Below are 17,220 nucleotides of genomic sequence, written 5' to 3' on the forward strand. Positions count from 1 at the left end.
CGCTTGATTGTTCGATGATCACGCTTCAGAAGCTTTGCAATTTTGAGACTGCTGCATCCCTCTGCAAGATATCTCACTATTTTTGACTTTTCTGAGCCTGTCAAGTCCTTCTTTTGACCCATTTTGCCAAAGGAAAGGACGTTGCCTAATAATTATGCACACCTGATATAGGGTGTTGATGTCATTAGACCACACCCCTTCTCATTACAGAGATGCACATCACCTATTATGCTTAATTGGTAGTAGGCTTTCGAGCCTATACAGCTTGGAGTAAGACAACATACATGAAGAGGATGATGTGGACAAAATACTCATTTGCCTAATAATTCTGCACTCCCTGTATATATATATATATATATATATATATATATATATATATATATATATATATATATATATACACTCAACAAAAATATAAACGCAACACTTTTGTTTTTGCTCCCATTCCCCATGGGATGGACGTAGAGACCTAAAATTCATTCCAGATACACAATATAACCATCCCTCCCAAACAGTGGTCACAAATCAGTCCAAATGTGTGGTAGTGGGCACATCTGCCATATTGAGATAATCCATCCCACCTCACAGGTGTGCCACATCAGGATGCTGATCTGACATCATGAGTAGTGCACAGGTGTACCTCAGACTGCCCACAACAAAAGGCCACCCTGGAATGTGCAGTTTTGTCTCACAGCAAAATGCCACAGATGCCACAAGCAATGAGGGAGCGTGCAATTGGCATGCTGACAGCAGGAATGTCAACCAGATCTGTCGCCCGTGCATTGAATGTTCATTTCTCAACCATAAGCCGTCTCCACAGGCGTTTCAGAGAACATGGCAGCACATCCAACCGGCCTCACAACCGCAGACCTCGTGTAACCACACCAGCCCAGGACCTCGACATCCAGGTTCACCTCCAAGATCGTCTGAGACCAGCCACCCAGACAGCTGCTGGAACAATTGGTTTGCACAACCAAACAATTTCCACACAAACTGTCAGAAACCATCTCAGGGACGCTCAACTGCATGCCCGTCGTCCTCATCGGGGTCTTGACCTGACTCCAGCTCGTCGCCGTAACAGACTTGTGTGGGCAAATGCTCACATTCGATGGCGTCTGGCACGTTGGAGAGGTGTGCGCTTCACGGATGAATCATGGTTCACATTGTTCAGGGCAGATGGCAGCTGAGAATGTCCCAGTTCTTGCATGGCCAGCATACTCACCGGACATGTCACCCATTGAGCATGTTCGGGATGTGCTTGACCGGCGTATACGACAGCGTGTACCAGTTCCCACGAATATCCAACAACCTCGCACAGCCATTGAAGTGGAGTGGACCAACATTCCACAGGCCACAATTGACAATCTGATAGACTCCATGCAACGATGTGTTGCACTGCATGAGGCAAATGGTGGTCACACCAGATACTGACCGGTTCTGGGTCCCCAGACCCCCAATAGCGCAAAAACTGCACATTCCAGGGTGGCCTTTTGTTGTGGGCAGTCTGAGGTACACCTGTGCACTACTCATGATGTCAGATCAGCATCCTGATGTGGCACACCTGTGAGGTGGGATGGATTATCTCAATATGGCAGATGTGCCCACTACCACACATTTGGACTGATTTGTGACCACTGTTTGGGAGGGATGGTTATATTGTGTATCTGGAATGAATTTTAGGTCTCTATGTCCATCCCATGGGGAATGGGAGCAGTAACAAAAGTGTTGCGTTTATATTTTTGTTGAGTGTATATATATATATATATATAAAAACACCCAGCACGCCCCTGCGGGCGGTTTATCCTTCAAGCTCGGGTCCTCTACCAGAGGCCTGGGAGCTTGAGGGTCCTGCGCAGTATCTTAGCTGTTCCCAGGACTGCGCTCTTCTGGACAGAGATCTCCGATGTTGTTCCCGGGATCTGCTGGAGCCACTCGCCTAGCTTGGGAGTCACCGCACCTAGTGCTCCGATTACCACGGGGACCACCGTTACCTTCACTCTCCACATCCTCTCGAGCTCTTCTCTGAGCCCTTGGTATTTCTCCAGCTTCTCGTGTTCCTTCTTCCTGATATTGCTGTCATTCGGAACCGCTACATCGATCACTACGGCCGTCTTCTTCTGTTTGTCTACCACCATTGGTTAGCCACCACCATTTTGTCCGTCTGTATCTGGAAGTCCCACAGGATCTTAGCTCGGTCATTCTCCACCACCCTTGGGGGCATCTCCCATTTTGACCTCGGGACTTCCAGGTTATACTCGGCACAGATGTTCCTGTACACTATGCCGGCCACTTGGTTATGGCGTTCCATGTATGCCTTGCCTGCTAGCATCTTGCACCCTGCTGTTATGTGCTGGATTGTCTCTGGGGCATCTTTACACAGCCTGCACCTGGGGTCTTGCCTGGTGTGATAGACCCCAGCCTCTATGGATCTTGTGCTCAGAGCTTGTTCTTGTGCTGCCATGATTAGTGCCTCTGTGCTGTCTTTCAGTCCAGCTTTGTCCAGCCACTGGTAGGATTTCTGGATATCAGCCACCTCCTCTATCTGCCGGTGGTACATACCGTGCAGGGGCCTGTCCTTCCATGATGGTTCCTCGTCTCCCTCCTCTTTCTTGGGTTTCTGCTGCCTGAGGTATTCACTGAGCACTCGGTCAGTTGGGGCCATCTTCCCAATGTATTCTTGGATGTTCGTTGTCTCAACCTGGACTGTGGTGCTGACACTCACCAGTCCCCGGCCCCCTTCCTTCCGCTTAGCGTACAGCCTCAGGGTGCTGGACTTGGGGTGAAACCCTCCATGCATGGTAAGGAGCTTTCTTGTCTTTATGTCAGTGGCTTCTATCTCCTCCTTTGGCCAGCCTATTACCCCAGCAGGGTACCTGATCACGGGCAGGGCGTACGTGTTGATGGCCCAGATCTTGTTCTTACCATTCAGCTGACTCCTCAGGACTTGCCTGACCCTCTGCAGGTACTTGGTGGTTGCAGCTTTTCTAGCGGCCTCTTCATGGTTCCCATTCGCCTGCGGGATCCCCAAGTACTTGTAACTGTCCTCTATGTCTGCAATGTTGCTTTCTGGTAGTTCAATCCCCTCAGTTCTGACTACCTTCCCTCTCTTTGTTACCATCCGACTACACTTCTCCAGTCCGAACGACATTCCAATGTCATTGCTGTATAGCCTGGTAGTGTGGATCAGTGAATCGATGTCTCGTTCACTCTTGGCATACAGCTTGATGTCATCCATGTACAGGAGGTGGCTGACAACTGCTCCGTTCCGTAGTCGGTATCCGTAGCCAGTCTTGTTAATGATCTCACTGAGGGGGTTCAGGCCTATGCAGAACAGCAGTGGGGACAGAGCATCTCCTTGGTAGATCCCGCACTTGATGGTGACTTGTGCTATGGGCTTGGAGTTGGCCTCTAGTGTTGTACGCCACATCCCCATTGAGTTCCTGATGAAGGCTCTTAGGGTCCCATTGATCTTGTACAATTCTAGGCATTCCAGTATCCAGCTGTGGGGCATTGAGTCATAGGCCTTCTTGTAATCAATCCAGGCAGTGCACAGGTTGGTCAGTATGGTCTTGCAGTCTCGGCTGACTGTTCTGTCTACCAGTAGCTGGTGTTTTGCGCCTCTGGTATTCTTGCCAATTCCTTTCTGTGTCCCGCTCATGTATTGACCCATGTGCCTGTTCATCTTAGCCGATATGATGCCTGACAGGAGCTTCCATGTAGTACTGAGGCAGGTTATTGGTCGGTAGTTGGAGGGGACCGGTCCCTTCTTGGGGTCCTTGGGGATCAGGACCATCCGGCCTTCAGTTAGCCATTCCGGGTGTCTCTCGTTAACTAGCAGCTGGTTCATTTGTGCTGCCAGACGCTCGTGGAGTGCAGTCAGCTTCTTCAGCCAGTAGGCGTGAACCATGTCGGGCCCTGGTGCTGTCCAACTCTTCATACTGGAGACCCTTTCTTGGATATCTGCCACTGTGATGGTTACTGGACCCTGTTCAGGGAGGTCGCTGTGGTCTGCCCTCAGATCCTCTAGCCACTGAGCATTGCCGTTATGGGTTGCATCCTTCTCCCATATGCTCTTCCAGTATTGCTCCGTCTCCAGCCTTGGTGGTGCTGTTCTCTTATTGTTCCCTTGCCACTGAGAGTACACCTTTGCTGGTTCTGTGGAGAACAGCTGGTTTATTCTCCTGCCTTCTATCTCTCTGGTGTACCTCCTCAAGCGGCTGGCCAAGGCTGTGAGTCTTTGCTTGGCAGTTTCCAAGGCCTCAGGTATGGACAGCTTGCTGTATTTCTTAGGCACCTTATTTGTCGCACCTTTCTGCAACTCCGTTAGTTGGCTAACCTCCCTCCGTGCTACTTTGATCTTGCCCTCTAGCCTCCTTCTCCATGGAGGGTACTGCCCCTTGTCGCTGTTCAACTTGTAGCCAAGCATCTCACTGATCACTGCTGCCGTATTGTAGATCAGCTTGTTAGTGTCGGTAATCGTGGTTGTAGGTATTGCCCGTAGTGCTGCATTAACATCATCTAGCAGACCTTCTGAGGGTACTTCACGTAATCTTGGTAACCGGCTACGGGGGATCCAGGTTTCAAGCTTGGCCATGATCCTATTTTTCAGGTCAGTTCCTCTCGCACTCAACGATCCTTCTCCTATCGCACTTGGGGCTATGTACCCAATCTCGGGTGGGGGTGATGATATCGCCCCCCTGACCTGGCGTCCTGACTCCTCCTTGCCGTAGCATTTGTGTTGTACCTCGTCAATCTCTAGCTGTGAGAGCAGTCCCTTCTTTCGAATGTTGGAACACTGAGCTACTAGTTGTTTCGCCGTCATTGTGGATGTTGGGTATCGAAGAATCCATAGGTCCCTCATCCTATTCATGTAGCCCCTTCCGCCGGGGTTACTTGCGTAGTAGCATTCCAACAACGCCCTGTTTTCGTCCCTTGCCCACGATGCCTTCTTGTTCCAGTAGCCCACTTTTCGTCAGGGTGCCCTGGTTCCTCAACACCTGACGCGGACCTTGTTGATCCGGGCGACGTCCGAGCCGGCATGCCTTCATATTTATCTGTCTCGCTCATGTCTGCGGTAGGCTTGCTTAGCATAGGGGTCTAGCCTTAGGACCCTTACTGGACACAGACGCCCCAGGCAGGAATCGATCTTGCGATCCTCTGTTCCAAAGATATATATATATATATATATATATATATATATATATATATACAACACCCAGCACGCCCCTGCGGGCGGTTTATCCTTCAAGCTCGGGTCCTCTACCAGAGGCCTGGGAGCTTGAGGGTCCTGCGCAGTATCTTAGCTGTTCCCAGGACTGCGCTCTTCTGGACAGAGATCTCCGATGTTGTTCCCGGGATCACTCGCCTAGCTTGGGAGTCACCGCACCTAGTGCTCCGATTACCACGGGGACCACCATTACCTTCACCCTCCACATCCTCTCGAGCTCTTCTCTGAGCCCTTGGTATTTCTCCAGCTTCTCGTGTTCCTTCTTCCTGATATTGCTGTCATTCGGAACCGCTACATCGATCACTACGGCCGTCTTCTTCTGTTTGTCTACCACCACTATGTCCGGTTGGTTAGCCACCACCATTTTGTCTGTCTGTATCTGGAAGTCCCACAGGATCTTAGCTCGGTCATTCTCCACCACCCTTGGGGGCATCTCCCATTTTGACCTCGGGACTTCCAGGTTATACTCGGCACAGATGTTCCTGTACACTATGCCGGCCACTTGGTTATGGCGTTCCATGTATGCCTTGCCTGCTATATATATATATATATATATATATATATATATATATATATATATATATATATATATATATATATATATATATATATATATAACAACTACCTTCATTCTTCATGCCGTAGCTCCAACTAGGTGCTGCAGCTGTTCCAGGTTTGTCAGCTGCACAGCCATGATGATCCACCACATCCCAAAGGTGCTCTGTTGGATTGAGATCTGGTGATTTGGAGGTCATTTGACTGCAGTAGACTTATTTTCATGTTCAAGAAACCTGTTTGTGATGTTTTGAGCTTTGTGGTGTGCTATCGTGCTGGAAGCAACCATCACTGTGGTCATAAAAGGGACCGATATAGTCAGCAACAATACCCAGCTAGACTGTGGCGGCTGGATATCGTCTCTTTTTCAGAACGTTCTCTGTAAACCTTAAAGATGGTTGTGTGGGAAAATCCCAGTAGATCAGCAGTTTCAGAAATACTCCCAGCCCATCTCACAACAACAACCGTGCAGCATTCATAAAATTGCCTTTCTCTCCCATATGAAAGTTTGAACTTCAGCTATTTTTGACCTTCAGCTGATTTGACCATATGTACATGCCTAAATGCATTGACTTACTGCCACGCGATTGGCTGATGAGATAATTACATTAATAAGCAGCTGAACAGGTGAATCTGAGAAAGCAGCCAGTGAGTGCATGTGGCTTCTTTGTATTGTTTAGAATGATCTCAGCTCAGTCTGCAGCACATGCATAAGAGCAGCATCACAGCCGAGCAGATGGTGGTACACAGTCAAGAACGTGTCTTTGCACAGTGTTGCCAACTAGGTCAGAAATACACATTGCTGAAAAGCTCATAAACAATTGCTTTTTCTGGTTTTAAATGATAAATATTGCTTTGAAAATTAAATGCCAAATTCTATATCATGCTTGATCTGATCACCTTACTAAAAAACAAGGGTTCATGTCAACCTCTAACTTAAACAACATTGATTACATTACTGTCTTCATTTGAAATGTACTCTACCTGTACGGTTGTATGTAAAAGAAAGCACCTTAAAGTTTAAAGCAGACTGAATCTGAAAGCTTTCTTGTCTTCGTGTGTCACTAGTTTCCTCCCTTTCCTAACAGTGGGGTTATGCTGGGAGACCAAAAAGTCATTAATATTACTGTTCCAGTGTGCCGCTGTTTATTTTGAGACTGTGGCTCAAGGGACTGATACGCTGCTGCACACATGCATCTGTACACACAGGTGTTTTACTGGGACACAGTATACAGCTCTTGGAGGTGGTTTTCAAAATGCTGAATCGATATAACAGTGATGTGCTCTGAAGAGACTTTGCTGGTGCTTCATAAATATGCTTACAGCCACAACTATAAGCACGTACTGGGGAGGTGTCTTCCACAACGAATGGCTGGTTTGGAAAACGGGTCATTGAGCTTACCTTAGCACTTGTTTGGGTTGTTGTTGCTTGATGGCCACATAAACCATCCGCTGCTGTTATGATTTCTTATTTGTGATATGTATGCAAGCTTTTGAGGAAATGGTTGTCTGCTTCATTGGGTTTCTATCAATTAAAACTCAGGAATGTGATGTGCATAAGTGATAAAGCATCATGTGTTTCACTGCTTTTGAAAACTGCTAAATGAAGAACCTGATGATCATATACATATACTGTACTTTGTTCATCAGTTTATTGCTGTTCTTTTCTATTGAGTCTATTAGACTTGTTTATGTCACCCACAAATATGAATGTGCTTTTAGTGAGACCACAACAATTAAAATGAGTAACTTTGCAAAGGTCACCATTCATCATGCAGTTCCTGCATGGGCCGACAAAAACACTAACTTTTCTTCTGCTTCTATTCCATTTGTCAGGTAATTTATAGATTTAGTAATGGCTATGCATTTGTACGGCAATTTATTACCCCTGGACTGGGCCACAGTGTAATGTAAATCTAAATGATATTTCTACTGTCAGCCAGATCCAAGATATTCACATTAAGAAAGGGCTGAGTTATTTACAGTTTCAATTCAAAGTTTTACCATTGGTTGGTCCCAGCAGTGCTGTTAGCTGTGCCCCATGCAGGAGGCATAAAAATGTGGGGCTATGGCTTCATACTCCTAATACAGCAGGTGACTCTATGAGCATATCAGTGAATCTGGAGTGACTTTTGATATTACTGGTTTTTCTGTTTATTTGTGTGCTTGCAGACTGGCCAACATGATGACGAATAAATGCATGCAGGGAAACAGAGATTATTCCCACCAATATTAGTGTTAGATGAGCCCACACCATCATTTTTCTCTGAATGAACTGATCTCTTTGTTGACAGAAAAGCCCTACTCATGCTTTCCATGTATTCATCTAGCATGAAAGTGGAACAAAGACGAACTTGAGATGGATAAAAGATAATAAGTAGGTTGTAGTCACCGCACTGCAATGGGAAAACAGCTATTTTCTTCGAGGAGTGCAAAGGCGCGAGTATGCTCGTGCATGAACGTGCACTGGTGACATTCTTACCTGGACCGAACCAGAGAGAGTTTTGAATTCGCCAGCAGCCTGGCTGCACTTGCTCCACTGCTGCCTGGAAAACTGCAGAGCTGCTTCTGGTCCACATCTGGTCCACATCTGGTCCATGTGGGATGGTTGGACATTCACCAAGCCAAGCACAACCAGAGCCACTGATAACATGGCAGTGCTTATAGCTGACAGCAGCAGTCTTAGCATATGTCAATGATGATGCAGGTGTGTATATTTATAGTAGTTATAGGGTACATTAATATGCAGACTGCACTGACCTGTATTACACAGATGTACAAATCAATATATTTTGATAAATAAAATTTGCTTCTGAGGACTTCAGGTGGGCTATTTATCTTTTTGTTTTGCAGACATGTTTGCAGACATGAAATCTGATTTAAGCTTGCACGTAACATTTTTGAGATACACATCATTGATGTTTGACGTGAATGATGTGTATCTCAATATAATGTATCAACACTATGGCTAGAAGTTTCCAAAAATTGTTTTAATGTGTTTATTCTGGACAAAAACAAGAGAAGACGATCTCAGGATCTCTCCAAAGCATATTTCTGTCAATTTAGCTCAAAATAAATCCACAAACATGTTTGAGGCACTTGCTTTTGCGCATGCACTGCACACCCGTCTCTCTTTGCAAGAACAAACAGTAGCGGGTCATCATCCTCTGATTCAATTTTTCCTGGTGTCGGTTTTCCAATACTTTTATACCTTGGTGACATCACTCAGATTTGGTGGGAAAATGTCAAGATGAGAATGTAAAAAGTGCAATTTCAGTGACATTCTGGCACTCATTAGTTGATGTGCTTTCAGCATGTTATCCACAAGCTCAGCAAGATTCTCTGCTCTGATATTGCCAAGACAATTCTGTGCACAAATGTTTCCCATTGCTGCTGATTCAGATGGCTTTAGCATTAGTTCACAGATTTCAGGACCAACAAAAACACCTTCTTTCACTTTGGCTGCATTTTGTGGACAGTAAACTTATTTCTTAAAGGCTAAAATGCATCACTGTTTCTGCCCAGTCATTCTAGCCGTCCAATTCTGGGAAAATCATAACTTTTAAAAAAATGGGATGAAAGAGATGAAAATGGTTTGTTAACGCACAGGTGAAAGTATACCAGCAGCAAAATGCTTGTGACCAGTTTGATCTTTTAGGTACCGCTAACTACATTTTTTCATTTGCCTATCTTTTAACATATTGTAATCTTGTTGACTTGTTGTTGTCTAAATAAATCACAAAAAGGAGAATTGTACACAAACCTTTGACTTTGTACAAAGTGATTTTAATTGCCTAGCTGCACCTTAATAAAAAGTCTAAAGCCATGTCAGCAGGTCTGTAAGCCTTCAGTTTTTGAACACCAACAGCGACATGCTAATGCGGTTATTATGACAAACCATTTACCGTTTTTTTTTTTATCATCTTAGTTTAGCTTGCTACCAATGCTAGTCAATAAGCACTAAATGGCCGAAAGTATTCTCTATTTAAACCTACTTAAAGTGAAGTGCTTCACATTATAAATAAGGTTCAACAACTCAAATTGTACAAATGGATCAAACTAAAATAAAAGCAAGCCTCCACATGTAGGTCTGTGGTCAGGTCAGTTCACTGTTATAGAGAGGCATCTGGCTATGAAGACCTTTAAAAGGCATCAGCAAAATGGCAATGCATCTTGCCAATTGCAACTTCAAGAGATTGAGGCACTAAACGTAGGAGAGATAAAATATAAAACTGGGACAAGATCAGACCTAGCAGGCCAACATGTGTAGGTGGGTGACACACTGAATAAGATAAAAGAGATTTGAGGTTTGGTCTGTGGACACTCAACTCTGTCTGAGTGCCTTAAGCTTCACATCCAGCAATGCAGAGGCCTGTACGATAAGCTTATAGGTTAATATAAATCACAACACCCCCCCCCTCGACAAAATATATTAAAACTTCCATATCCTTCTAATGATGATTGACATCTTGCAAAAATACTGGTGCTGTTTGGTTTGTGTCGAACTTGCAGCTTCTGTGAGTTTAATCAATCTGGAACTCTTTTGCTTGTTTGCAGGTTGGAGTAGCTGTGATGGATGACCAGTGTGTGTCTCATGGCAGTCCTCATCGCAGCGGAGGTCATGTCAGTACTGAGGGTCAAAAGTTGAATGTCATCAGGTGTGGGTGGCTCCGGAAGCAAGGAGGTTTTGTCAAAACGTGGCACAGTCGCTGGTTTGTGCTGAAAGGGGATCAGCTCTACTATTACAAAGATGAGGAGGAGACTAAAGCTCTGGTAAGACTGTGAATGTACTAGAAGATGAACTAACATAAAAATTGTGGCATGCACCCACACATATGCAGATGATAGTTCTCACTGTATGATGATTGAGTTTTTTTTGGATCAGACAGCTCTTTGGCTTATGACCAGACTGTATGTAAAAGATGGGTGTAGCATCTGTGAAGTTTGTTTTATGGGCTCTGAAACCTTAACCTATGCACCTAGGGTCATAAGTCATTAGCTACTGTAAGCATGGTTTGTTAGCAAGGTGCGTTCCTACAGTCATATGAAAAATGTGAGTTTTTCACAAGACTCTATGCAGTCCTGTGAAAAACTAAAAAGTAATACTTTTCTATATGACTATCAGTCTCCCACATCATTGTGGAGGAATTTTCGCCCACTCTTATTTACTCTAATTTACAGCATCGCTTCAGTTCTTTGAAGTTTGCAGACATTTGTTTATACACAACACTCTTATGGTTCCACCACAGCATTTCAATCAGGTTGAGCTCTGGACTTTGACTGTGTCATTGCAGCACTTTAATTCTTTTATTTTTCAGCCATTCTATTGCAGACTTGATGCTGTGCTTGCATGTGCTCGATCCAGTTTTAGCAAAGCTTTAGCTATCAGACAGATGGCCTCACATGTGACTCTGGTACACAGAGGATGGTCAATTCAGTGACTGCAAGGTACCCAGGTCCTGTGGCTGCATGCCCAAATCATCACCAATCTACCGCCACGCTTGATAGTTAGTTGAGGTGTTTGTGCTAATATGCTGTTTGGTTTTCACTAAACGTGGCACTGAGTTATATGACCAGACATCTTTGGTTTGTTCCGTCCACAGAGGTTGTTGCAGAGGTTTTGTGATTTGTTCAGATCCAACTTTGCAAACATAAGCTACAGTATACTCCCATGTTCTTTTTACAGAAGAAAAAGCTTTCTCTTAGCAGCACTTCCAAACAAGGCCTACTTGGTCAGTTTTCTTCTAATTGTACTATTATGGTGTTTAACATTTAACACACTAACTGAGGCCTATAGTCTGAGATGTAGCTATTGGGTTTTCTCTCAGCTTTGCAAGGGTTTGACCTTGGAGTGAATGTTCAGGGACAATCCACATCCAAGATTGGCAGCTGTCTTGAATGTTTTCTACTTGTGATGAGTCTTTGGATGGACTTTAAATTATTTGGAAATGGTCGTATAGTCCTTCCCAGATTGATGGGCAGCAACAGTTGTTTCTCTAAGATTACTGCCGATGCCTTTTCTCCTTGCCACAACTTAAAGCTCCAGACCAGCAAACTGTCAAACATTCTGTTTTATAGCAGTGGTTACATTTCATGATCAAAAGATCAAGTGCATTTGATTAGCAGCACCTGGCTGTTACTTACCTTCTTGACACCAATAGAAGCAGTTTTGTTTTTTGTTTAACAGGACTGCATAAAGTCTTGTGAAAAAGGAAGCGTATGGGTGTTTCACACAGATGGATACATGCTGATAGTTCCTAAGTAAGATACAAATACAATAAAAGCATTTACTCAAAGCAGCTTGCAACTGCCACTAATGATAATTCTAAGCCTCGGTGAAATTGAAGCCAACCCTCTAGAGCCGTCACAAGTGGTGATATTACTTTTCTTACTCAATCTAATGGGCCAGCCTCAATATAAAATGATGGCTGGCATACAGTGCGTCGCTATGAAGTCAGCCATTCAACAGTGGGAAATGTGCTGGAGATGTTTTGCTCACTTTAACATTACGATCAGATATGAATCTAAATATGTACTCTAAGCCCTGCTGTGGTGAAGTGTCTGTTTGTGCTTTCTGTATTTGCTGTATTTACTCACAGCACCACCATATTTCTTGTAGATACATGCTACAGTATAGCCAGGTGAGATGATAACATCGAGCTATGGTTCAAATGAGGTTGTTTTGACTCTCAAACCAAACTGTTTTCAGTTTGTCTTTATGGAAACACACACACACACACACACACACACACACACACACACACACACACACACACACACACACACACACACACACACACACAAATGGCTATCCTGAAATGAGAAGAGACAATGAGTAACACGAGTTTTATGGCTATCTCTAACATTACTGTAACAAGGAACTCCCTCTCACTTAGCATGTGCAGACTGGAAAAAGAAGCTGCCAAAATACAGTGAAAGAGAGCGAACATTGATTCCACAAGTTGAGTTCATTAAGAAACTTGTTTAATTTCTTGAATTTGATGAAAGAGTCAATAGTCTTTTCTTGGTTGTCAAATACAATGATGCTGGATAGCAACTTGTTATTAAATACTAGTTCATAAATACTCTAAGAGTGTGTTTTATGAGTAGCTTGTCACGTCATATTCCTATCATGCCTTTAATCTTTATATCAGTTAGCAGATGTTTCGTGTTTTGTTTTTTTCCTCTTTGCAGTTATTTTACACCAGAGCTTACTCCTATTTGGCAAATACACAAAAGACCACATCCTTTTGTAATATTTATTCCTACCAAACAATATCTCCTTTTTTCCCTGTGGAAACTTGATCACTTGTGCACAATTGAAATCTTTATTCTGCTCATCTACCCACACTTCTTTGCCTGGCCAATTTTCCAGGAAACTGAGCCTCAGCCAAACCCAAGAAACAGCAGCAGCAGAAGTCTCTAAAGGTTAAAGCTCCAGACCTGAAGGTGGGCCACAGGCCAGATACAGGGGGAGGAGAGATTTTCTTTCTTTTTTTCTGGGAAGGCCAGGTTTTGAAGCTGTGTCAAAAAAAAGAGAGAAAACAGTTTTCCTGAAACAACTTGATAATTATATTTATCACCATGTTCTCAGAGAACTTATTTGTAATGTCCCTACAACTCCATCTACCTGTGGAATACTCTTCTTTGGTTAGCAACTTTCCATTCTTGCCCTACTTCTAAAGCTGTAATAAATTTCAGCTACTTTTTTTTTTTTTGCAGAGAATGGGAAATTTCTAGTGAAACTAGGTCAGGTACAGAGGAGTGTGCTCAAAGTCCTCAAATCTCCATGACCTCCAAAGCAGAGAAGCATGTAAGAGCACAAACAGAACACTCCAAAAAGACAGCGTACTGAACAGAATACAAGATAACCAGTGTAGCATTTCCAACATCCCAAAAAGGAGGAATACCAGCGGGACAGAGAGGAGACAGAAAACTGTCAGAAACAGGTTTGGTTTTGCTTTTTGTGCCTCGAACGCTGATGTTTAAGATCAGGGCAAAAACACAAACACACAAGGTGCACTAAGATCCTCCACTTTACTTAGACTATATGTGGTGGAGTAATATCTACCCACGCTAACCTATTAGCCACATCCAACAGAGACGCAACTGATTAATTCTCTGACATGCTGTGATCTCTCCATTACCCATCACATTAGCCTAATTGCTGCTACCTCAGAGGACACATGAACATGTGCTACTTTCTGTTGGCTAACAATTTGTTGAACGATTAGATAGGAAAATATTACATACAAATTACATATTTAACTAGCTTCTGGCACAAACTGAATCTACATTTTATGAAAACAAAAAGCATTCATTATGCTATTCACATATAAATATAAAGTCTCACAATAAATGAATTTAAAGTACGCACAGTTTAAAAAAAAGGCGGGGGGACAAGTTTGGAAAATAGCAGCATTTAGACACAATGGACTGACTGCTTTATCTTTACTTACAGTGGACACAATGCGCTAGCACTGCACTCTTAAGCAGTAAATATTAGTTGCTAATATTATGAAGAATTATGGGGAGGTTTTAACACGGAGACTTACCAGAAAAGTTGGCAAGTGATTGCTTGTAATTATGTAACTAATCACAGTATGACTTTTCTGTCTATCTTAGGCAGAGTGCTAGGTTTCAGTGTCTATTTTTGATACTGAAAGCCTAACAGTATTTATGATTAGTGCCTCTAATCCTGTTGTTACTCTAACCAAACAGCTCGAGTTGTCATATCAGTCCTTAATCCTGCAAGAACATTGGGGGGGTTTGGCTCTTGGGACCACTAGAGTCAAGTTAGAACCATAATGCCACCAGTTAAACTAGCATTACCTGACTGGTTGTAAGTCGTAGCTGGCTGTTGCTGGCAGTAACCATGAAAATGACTGCTAAACTCCTAGTCACACTGTCGAGCGGTCAGTGACGCTGGGGGGAAAAAATGTGTAATACCCAACCGGTTGGCAAGCGGTTGCTGGAGGTTGTTTGCTGTTGCTACGTGAAACTGGTAGCAAAGAGGTAAACTATGCTGCACCAAAAACCTCCTTGAGATGGCTTTGGCGGCTAGCAGATTGCCATGGTAACCCTTACTTTGCTGACTTGTCTCCAAATACTCACTAGCTACTCACTAAGTGGTAGTGAAACTGTGAGAACAATTTGCCTTCAAAGTAAAAATCTGTACTCTTTGAAACAGGTTGGTTTCAGTGGTAAAGCACAACTTTTACTTTGGAAGTGAAGATTCCCCGATTCGGGTTTAAGTCGCTCTCTTCATAGCTTCTCTGCTGCTCTGCAAGCACCTGTCTTTGCAGCCAACTCGGTGTCCGCCATGCAACCTGTTTTTGCAGATCTCGATGGAGTAGTTGGGTCTTTTGAGATTCAATTCTGAAAGTCAAAGCTTAAATAGCTAAACTTGGAATAATCTTTTCAATTATGAAGTCAGAAAGCTGTAGAAAAAACATCAAGTAATAAATAAAAAAAACAAAAAATGGGATTTCCTCAGAATGGCTGTAACATGTCGTCATGTGTGATGCACTAGGACTTTATACCTGACATACCATTGTTTTGTTTTCATGCAGTGAACATTTTATAACATTTGTTTGATTTCCAATACTGCAACTCATAAGAATTCTGATGTTTTTAGATACTGTAACATTATCTGAAAAATTACTGCTGATGTAGGCAAACATGTTGATGCTATACAGTTAGGCCGAACCTCTCTGAGTAACAGGAGGAATCCGAAGAATGGGTGTCAGATGGAGGTGAAGGGTCACGGAAAAGCATGGGTACAGGGTACAGCACGTGTAGGATTAGTGTCGATATGCCATCTGCCTGCACTTACTCGTCTATGAAGGAATACACACGCACAAGCCCGCATGTACACACTCGCATTCTTAGATGCACACATACATTACTCGGATTTCATCTGGCTGAGCCATAAACAAAGACGCTATTCATGCGGTGGGTGAGATTGTATGGTTATTGTAATTCAAACCACTCAGCCTTGTATCTATATGCCAGGGATGTAAGGAAAGTAGCATTGTGAATGAATGAGAGAATTGTGAATTAATACGTTGAAATGATTTAATGTTTTAAGAAATGAAAGACATTAAAATTTCATAAGTTTATTATGATTTTAGCTGCTGCACGTCTTACAAGTTAGTTAATATTCATAGCATGTAGGGGGCACTTCTGGAGGCAGACGAAATGAGAAGTAGCTGGATTTAATAAGAAATTGCATCATATCAATAATGCAGCAGTGCAGTTGTGTACTAAAAGTCCTTTTGTTTTCCCTGCTTAAGCTGAAAACCATTTGACCTTTGCATTTAACTGGAGTAAATAAAACGCCACTGCAGTTCAGTAATTTTTCATTCTGCAACACTGTGTTACTGCTGATTTGATGACAATAGTAACTCTGTAGCCCTCGTTTGACATTGACAAAGATGTTTTTGAGGCATCACAAAGTAATAAAAGCTTTTTATAGCAGGCAGGGTTCCAGCCAGTCACGTCAGAACCAGAGCAGATCTGATTTGCATTATATTTGAATGTATGAGGCATGTGAACCAAGAAGCGGACATTATCAAGACACCCTTGTGTGAACAAATTGAAAAGCATTGCTGACATCATCCTCTGGTAATAGACAAAAAATTTCCATTAAAGTGGTTCAATAAGTTTGCATGCATGGGCGTCTCTTTAAAATTACAGATGGGCAATAATATTAAGGCAAAGACATTTCCTTTAGCCTAAATATATTAAAGCATGAAAAAAGTTTATCATTAATAGAAGGCAGCCCCGTCCATTAGTATTCCTAGGCTGCATATACTGCATAGAAGTTATTTCCTTTAACTCCTGAAGGGTGACTGCATGTCTAATAAGCTCTGCAGTGATGGATGAAGAAGTCAATTAAGTCTCACTGGACTTGCAACAAGTTCCTGTAAGTTTTGTAGCCTAAGGACTTTTTCTATTTCTAATACCTGATGGTGCAAGAGGGTAAAACAGCGAATTTAAGGTGTGTGCAGATGTAGTGGTATTTGTATTGCTGGAGCAAAGCAGCTGTATGGAATATTTACTCACGTCGAATCCCAACTCACTAAAAAACTGAACTGCAGAGCTTCTTGTTCTGTCTGTCTTAGAATGCTTCACTTTTCATTGGTCATAACACAGTACAGTAAGCACTGGCTCACATCTGTTGACTCATTATATTTCATTTATAGCTGTATCTTAACAATGAATTTGTAGATAAAAGGTGTGATTCACATTGATACTCCTAGTGATACATTGTTATTTTGTCCAAAATAAGGAGTCGATGGTTTACATTCAGTTCTAGACTGCAGCAGTATTCTGTAGTTTGCATGATGACTTGTCTGCAAACATTTGCCGTTTTAATGAATGAGGTGCAGTGAAACTTGAGGAAGGTCAATGCAAACCACTAACGGAAAAATTGG

The 17,220-nt window shown here is 43.0% G+C and overlaps 1 protein-coding gene across 1 annotated transcript in view; it reads left to right on the forward strand.

The window, feature by feature from the left end:
• The window catches only part of arhgap24 (Rho GTPase activating protein 24), an 89,475-nt gene that overhangs the window by 7,087 nt on the left and 65,168 nt on the right, over positions 1–17,220 (forward strand). Inside the window, exon 2 of the mRNA XM_085414107.1 lies at positions 10,340–10,555. Within this exon, the coding sequence (XP_085270233.1) occupies positions 10,355–10,555 (201 nt within the window). The 5' untranslated portion in view covers positions 10,340–10,354. The remainder of the gene's footprint in view (positions 1–10,339; positions 10,556–17,220) is intronic.

This window comes from Rhamphochromis longiceps, linkage group LG7 (genome assembly GCF_057381845.1).
Source record: "Rhamphochromis longiceps isolate RC_006_pf linkage group LG7, R_longiceps_female_GT1.1, whole genome shotgun sequence".
Classification (NCBI taxonomy): Eukaryota; Metazoa; Chordata; class Actinopteri; order Cichliformes; family Cichlidae; genus Rhamphochromis; species Rhamphochromis longiceps.